Source organism: Anguilla rostrata, chromosome 1, assembly GCF_018555375.3.
Source record: "Anguilla rostrata isolate EN2019 chromosome 1, ASM1855537v3, whole genome shotgun sequence".
In the NCBI taxonomy this organism is placed as follows: Eukaryota; Metazoa; Chordata; class Actinopteri; order Anguilliformes; family Anguillidae; genus Anguilla; species Anguilla rostrata.
In genome coordinates this window covers 3,892,501-3,900,000 of record NC_057933.1, presented here as the reverse complement: position 1 = coordinate 3,900,000, position 7,500 = coordinate 3,892,501, and the positions used below count along the sequence as shown (strand labels likewise).

The 7,500-nt window shown below is 48.9% G+C and overlaps 1 protein-coding gene across 1 annotated transcript in view; it reads left to right on the top strand.

Annotated features, from left to right (window-relative positions):
- The window catches only part of myom3 (myomesin 3), a 47,992-nt gene that overhangs the window by 3,436 nt on the left and 37,056 nt on the right, over positions 1 to 7,500 (top strand). Inside the window, exons 4-7 of the mRNA XM_064307877.1 lie at positions 987 to 1,075; positions 2,285 to 2,329; positions 3,538 to 3,678; positions 4,497 to 4,658. Of these exons, the coding sequence (XP_064163947.1) occupies positions 987 to 1,075; positions 2,285 to 2,329; positions 3,538 to 3,678; positions 4,497 to 4,658 (437 nt within the window). The remainder of the gene's footprint in view (positions 1 to 986; positions 1,076 to 2,284; positions 2,330 to 3,537; positions 3,679 to 4,496; positions 4,659 to 7,500) is intronic.

Below are 7,500 nucleotides of genomic sequence, written 5' to 3'. Positions count from 1 at the left end.
GTCGGTTTTAGGGCATTATTTCTCAGCAGCAATATCAGCAGCAATCGCAGACACATAAATAGCAATACTGGACAATTACAATTAAAAAATAATCATTCTGGAATTGGAATTGTTTGGCCCAGGGATGGATGAGGCCTTTTTTAAACGTCTGCATAGAGTGTCTGTGTCGTGTTAATGCCAAAAGCCGGCTCTCTTCATTACAGACAAAACCCTAAAGTGCACTAAAGGGCACTTTATACAACATTAAAGATTAAATCCAAATAAAACCTTATTTTTCTAGTTAGGAAAAAAAAAATTTGTGTCTCCATGCCTTAAAAATTGTTGCAATATTCAATCCAAAAAAAAAAACTAACATTTAGAAAACTTACATTAACTTAACTCCCATTGTAAATCTTCTGGTCTCAGAACTGAATGAGTCCCTACTGTATATCACCTTGTTTTATTTTGCAGGTGTGTCTGCTGCTCCCCCCGTTGACTCTAATTGCATAGTCTGGCATGTAGCGGGTAGCTAACATCACCCAGCATTTGTCTGATCTTACTGCACGGCAGCGTTTGATACACTGCAGCCACTGTAACTTGGTCTATGCCAGTTATTAGTCACAGTCAAAATAGCCCTTTCGTGTTTGTTATTTTGTCTTGCGACTGTTTTCTGAAATTAGGCAGAAGGTTATGATGCTTCTGAGGCACACTTTAGTAAACAAGCTTCTTTAAAACCACACTGACATTAAAAAGGGTCGTGTTGCCTTAAAAAGTTGTTTTGTTTTCGTTGAATTTTTGACACTGCAGTTCGTCAACACTTTCGACACCACGGTACTCGCCGCGTAATCTCCGTGTGATCCACCCCACCCTCCCGTTTCCTGCTTTACTCCTTTCCCATTTTTTGAATAAAAGCACCTTCTTGACTAGCTGACTGATGGCTGTCGCCTGGTTACCTGGACGAGCGGGCAGTCCTCACGCTCGCGTTTCGCTGCGTTTTTTGTTCTCAGGTGTTCGGCTGAAGACGCGGGGGAGTACAAGGCTGTGGCCCAGAGCACTCTGGGCGAAGCCACCACCTTCGCCACGCTGCTGGTGAACGGTAAGATACGCACCTTCGCCACGCTGCTGGTGAACGGTAAGATACGCCGTTTACTCCCTTCTCTCTCTTTGTTAATGCTCTACCTGTAAGCTCTCACGTATTTCACTCATCTAAAGCAACATTGTCCCAAATTCTGCATATCTGTGGGCGCCATTTGTGACACCCCCTCCCCTCCCCTCCCCTCCCCCTGTAAAATTGGGCTTGTTTTGAGAGAGGTGGTCTGACCAAACCCACCCCTTCTCTGCCAATAAGTCACACCCCCCCAACCCCCCCACCCCCAACCACCACTGGAAGCCCTGTTGGGTCATATTTATTTAGAGTGTGTGTGTCTGTCTGTCTGTCTGTCTGTGTGTGTGTGTGTGTGTGCGCGCGTGTGTCTGTGTGTGTGGGTATGTGTGTAGTGTATGGATGTATGTGTGTGTTGATGTATGCATGTGTGTGTGGGAGAGAGAGGGAGAGAGAGTGAGAGAGAGAGAGAGGGAGAGACACATGGGTGAAGTGCATTGGCTTTTTTTTTGTCACTGAGGATGAGACTCCGGCGCGCGGAGCAGCTCCGGCAGGCTCTGGATAATCGGCTGCGGCTCCGTCAGAGATCCCGCGCTCCTGCCAGATTATTAGAGACGCACCGGGGACGTGCTCACCGCGACGCGCGAGCGAAACGGGCCGCTGTGCGGCGCCCGGCGATAACGGAGCGCGTGTCCTCCTCACGCGCTAATTACACCGAGAGGGATAACGAGCCAATTCAGCACGGGGGGGGGGGCGTGCGTGCGTGCGTGCGTGCGTGCGTGCGTGCGTGCGTGCGTGCGTGCGTGCGTGCGTGCGTGCGTGCGTGCGTGCGTGCGTGCGCGTGCGTGCGTGTGTGTGTGCGTGCGTGTGTGTGTGCGTGTGTGTGTGCGTGCGTGCGTGCGTGCGTGCGTGCGTGCGTGCGTGCGCGTGCGTGCATGTGTGTGTGTGTGTGTGTGCGTGTGTGTGTGTGTGCGTGTGTGTGCGTGTGTGTGTGTGTGCGTGTGTGTGTGGAGGTGGTGTGGTGTGTGGGTGGTAATTATGTTCTCGTCTCATGTTATAGAAATTGACGGAGGGGAATATTTGATGCGGGCAGGTTGTGAGGGATCTGACAGAGGTTTGATGAATGCTCTCTCTCCCGCCCCTTCCCACCTCTACACCCCCCCCCCCACTTCCTCCCCTCCCCTCCCCTCCTGTCAATTTCAGCCTATCAGGGTTTAGAAGCTGGATTGGAGTGTTCCTGGAGGCGAAGTGAGTACCTGCTCCTTTCCGACCAATCAGTAGTCATCTCTTCTTCTTCTCTTCCCTTTGAGTACCTGCTCATGGCCAATCAGTAGTCATCTCTTCTTCTTCTCTTCCCTTTTGAGGTCCTTGCTTCTTCCTGCATGGACACACAGGACAAGCCCATTGAATTCTGTAGCATGTGTATTCTTTCTTTTTGTCTTTTGCAATTTTTCCAGTGAAAAACCATTTAGTGAAGGGAAAAAAGCTATGTTAATCCCATTATTTAATTGTAGAACAGCTGTTACTATATGGGTGGTCATTAAATAATGAGTTTTTTACTGTTATTCAACAACACTAAATCAGTGAAACACTGTAAATATATCCAAACACTACCGTATAAAAATGACTATTTTTGTACACTGAAATACACATTTACACGACAGACCATTGCTGTAAATGAGTAGATGTGGATATAAATCAAAGTCAATGATATAGGCAATAATGGGTAGTAATTAAGTCGCTTTCTGTTTCTCTGTTAGTTCTGGGAGGATCATATCCATAATCATCATAATCTCCATTGTTTGTGTTTTCTTTTTTCTGCCCCACAAATCTTATTTTTGTGAATTCTGACAAATACACTGTGCTCTACTGCCGCAACAAATAGCTTGTCTAGAACAGGTTGCTTCTGAAAATGTCAGCCTCCACCCCCCCTGCTCATTTTCGTCTTAAGCCACAGCCCCTCCCCCCACATCTCGCCACATAATGCCACACAGTGAGCTCCCTTTTTGAAAAAGGCCATTTTGTTCTGTTTTTTTTTTACCCTTGTACTTTGAACAAGATTCTCAAAATCATTTAATTAAAACCCACCTTCAGCTTCAGAGTTTACGGTTTTTTCTTTCCCAAGCAACAAAGCTGAAAAGCAGTCAATAAAAATATATTTTAAAATAACTGCGTATGTTAAAGTGCAATGTACAAGTGAGTTACAAATCAAGTTATGTAAGTTATGAGTTTGAGGTGGAAGAGTGGTATGCTAGACTCCACTGTAGTCATTCTTACATCCCTTCTCTACAGGAACAGAAATGACATAAGAATGAATACAAGTGAAAAACTATTGATTAAAGTAGATTGAATCCCAGCCATTGGTGTGCTACAGTGTTCCCTAGCATCTGTAGTTCATACAGGTGAGTTATTACCTGTGCAGAACAGGGCGTCACCGGTCTTCTCCTCCCGTCCAGGCCCGGTTCCGGAGCAGGAGGCCCTGTTTGAGTCCGCCTTCCCGCCCTCTTTCGCCCGGGAGGGGGAGTCCATCACCCTGCGCTGTGGGTTCTCCTCCCCCCTCCTGCCCTTCCAGCAGGACGTGGCCTGGTACAGGGACGGTGAGCGCCAGGGAAGCCTGTTAGCGCCAGTGGAGCCCATTAGCGCCGGAAGCCCGTTAGCGCTGGGGAAGCCCCTTTAGCGCTGGGGAGCCCGTTAGCACTAGGTAGCCTATTAGCGCCGAGGAGCTTGTTAGCGACAGGGAGCCCGTTAGCGCTGGGAGCCCGTTAGCGCTGGGGAAGCCCCTTTAGCGCTGGGGAGCCCGTTAGTGCCAGGGAAGCCCGTTAGCACTAGGTAGCCTATTAGCGCCGAGGAGCCTGTTAGTGACAGGGAGCCCGTTAGCGCTGGGAGCCTGTTAGCACTGTGAGGACCGTCAGCGTCAGGGAGCCTGTTAGTACTGGGGAGCCTGTTAGTGCCAGGGAAGCCCGTTAGCACTGGGTAGCCTGTTAGGGCCGGGGAGCTTTTTAGTGACAGGGAGCCCGTTAGCGCTGGGAGCCTGTTAGCACTGTGAGGCCTGTTAGCACCAGGGAGCCTGTTAGTACTGGCCATCGGTGAAAATGAGGTGGCCACTGTGTGATGTGTGACCATTTACAAGCCAGTTCCATGCTAGGTGTTTGTGTGTGTGTAGGGGGGGGGGTGCTCAGTAGATATTATCAACAATGATGATTAAGTCTCCTCTTAACATAGACGTATATGTGTGTGTGTGTTGGACGGTGTGTTTATGTGTCTGTATGCATGCTTGTGTTCATACGAGTGTTTGTAAGGGCATTGTTGTGTGTGTGTGTGTGTGTGTGTGTGTGTGTGTGTGTGTGTGTGTGTATCTGTCTTTAATTTTCTTAATGATGCGATTCTCTCCAACCCCCATCCACCTTTACTCCAGGAGTCCTTATCCGGGTATCCAGCAGGACTGAGCTCCAAACTGGCTCCACGTTCACCTCCCTGACTTTGAAGGGCGTGCACAAGGAGCAGGAGGGCGTGTACACCGTCCGTCTGCGCACCTCACAGGGGGTCAAAGAGCACAGCGCCTACGTCTACGTCAGAGGTGAGACCCATCTGAGCATGTGCAGGGGTTAGACCCGTCTGAGCATGTGCAGGGGTTAGACCCGCCTGAGCATGTGCAGGGGTTAGACGCGTCTGAGCATGTGCAGGGGTTAGACCCGCCTGAGCATGTGCAGGGGTTAGACCCACGTTTGAGCATGTGCAGAGGTTAGACCTGCCTGAGCATGTGCAGGGGGTTAGACCCGTCTGAGCATGTGCAGGGGTGAGACCTGCCTGAGCATGTGCAGGGGTTAGACGCGTCTGAGCATGTGCAGGGGTGAGACCCGCCTGAGCATGTGCAGGGGTTAGACGCGTCTGAGCATGTGCAGGGGTTAGACCCGTCTGAGCATGTGCAGGGGTGAGACCCGTCTGAGCATGTGCAGGGGTTAGACCCGCCTGAGCATGTGCAGGGGTGAGACCCGCCTGAGCATGTGCAGGGGTTAGACGCGTCTGAGCATGTGCAGGGGTGAGACCCGCCTGAGCATGTGCAGGGGTTAGACGCGTCTGAGCATGTGCAGGGGTTAGACCCGTCTGAGCATGTGCAGGGGTGAGACCCGTCTGAGCATGTGCAGGGGTGAGACCCGTCTGAGCATGTGCAGGGGTTAGACCCGCCTGAGCATGTGCAGGGGTTAGACCCGCCTGAGCATGTGCAGGGGTTAGACGCGTCTGAGCATGTGCAGGGGTTAGACCCGCCTGAGCATGTGCAGGGGTTAGACCCGCCTGAGCATGTGCAGGGGTTAGACGCGTCTGAGCATGTGCAGGGGTTAGACGCGTCTGAGCATGTGCAGGGGTTAGACGCGTCTGAGCATGTGCAGGGGTTAGACCCGCCTGAGCATGTGCAGGGGTTAGACCCACGTTTGAGCATGTGCAGAGGTTAGACCTGCCTGAGCATGTGCAGGGGGTTAGACCCGTCTGAGCATGTGCAGGGGTTAGACGCGTCTGAGCATGTGCAGGCGTGAGACCCAGGCCCGAGAAACTTGTAGGGCCATTCATAGAAAACTGTAGGGCCTGCTGGTTATAGTTTTTATGTTAAAATCAGTAGATCTGTCCTAGAAACTTGGTGAGGTGAGTTAACTGTGCAATCAGCTGCTATACTTGATCAATTCACAGCTGAGTATCAATAAAAACCTGCAGACTCTGTGGTGCACTGTTTAGAAACACTGCAATTCTGTAAATTTAGCAGAAATAAATATTTCAAGCAATACACTGTCATTACAAGTGTACAGAGTGGCTAGATGTACGGTTCACTGAAAATTTACTGGGACTTGCTGAGGCTTTGACTCCACAATTAACCTCACCTCACCTGGTCGTTCAGTTACCAGCAGCGACTGTTACATCACCATTGGAATGTTCGGTCGAGAACATTCCAATCACGTATCTGTGACCTCACATGTAGGAATGTTGCCACATCATCATGTGAGATCTAAGTGCATCACAGCAAGGACAGAGCTCGCTTTCCCCATAGCAATCCCCTCCCCTCCCCCTCCCCCCAGCCCTGCGGCCAGATTCAAACGTCCCCTAGGCTGCAAACATTCCACCCGCCAGAGTAATACCTTACCCTCAGTGGGCACGCAGGCGTTGCCTTTCCTACCTCGTTAAGGGGCTCCTGCCAGAAGTTATAATTAAGGAGACCAGCTGACTTGGCAGTGTTCTTTGTTTTTTTTTTTTTCACCTCCCCTCCCGACCTAGTCTTCATTTCCCATGCAGGCTGAATCTGCATTATAATTTTATTAAAGAGAGGAGGGATGTGTCGAGGGAACGCAGGCACTGTTTTGAATCTGAAGGCGATGAGGTCCCTGCCCTTCTCAGGATGCCGGTAACGCCCCAGTATTGAATTTTAGGATGGCAGAAACTTCACACGGACAAATAGTGGCCGAACACAGCGGGCTGACCGAGAAACTGCACAATAAAGTGCAGTTATGATCGCTTAATAAATCATTCATAAGCATATTGCACCTGTTTAGGGAACACATTATTGATTTTGTAGCCTCACGTTAAAAAGTAGTTCATACAGTGCCCACTTCCTAAATACTATATAATTAGCAGTTTTAGTATACAGTAGTACGATAACAGTATAAGAAATTATTCACAACTGTAATAGAATTCATGGCCACCCAGACCCGTTTCCATAAAAAAAAAACTGTTTTGTCATCTTTTAATAGGGCAGGTTAACTAGAGACTATGCATTTTTTTAAAGATGATTTTAATGCGCCATGCAATTATTCATGATTCAGTAGGCATTTATAACGGCGCGTAATCGCCTTGTTAGCAGGAGGAGACCCATTAGCTTAGCGCCAGTTGAACGTCCTCTTGCTGTGACTCAGTATTTGCTAGAGCAGTGAGAGAGCTGGAATAATGGGCTGTCTTGTCGTAGATTCTTCAGCAACTTCTCGCCAATTTTAAGGAACACCTCATCTAGAGCCTGACTGGATAGTTAAGGCATAAAAATTATAAGAAAATATGGTTTGTACAGTTTTTATTTCGTCCTGAAAATTTGACAGAACTGCAGAGCCAGGACTCCAGATCCACTCCAGCCCTGTAGGTGGCAGTAGAGCACCGGTGTGCTGGTTCATCAGCCAGCATTAACACCATAACAAGAAGTATTGACATGCTCTCACTTGCTCAATGGTCTGAAGACAGGGCTGGATTGGGGATGTGGGGGGTGGACACAATTCATTGGGTCATAAACTTTTTTCATACTTTCATTTTCAAATCTACCTCAACTAAATCCACTCGGCAAATCAAATAAAAAAAATAAAAATCCATATTTATTTATACAGCACATATAGCACATTTATTTATATATACACATTTCACAAACAATAGTCACACCACGCTTCACAGAC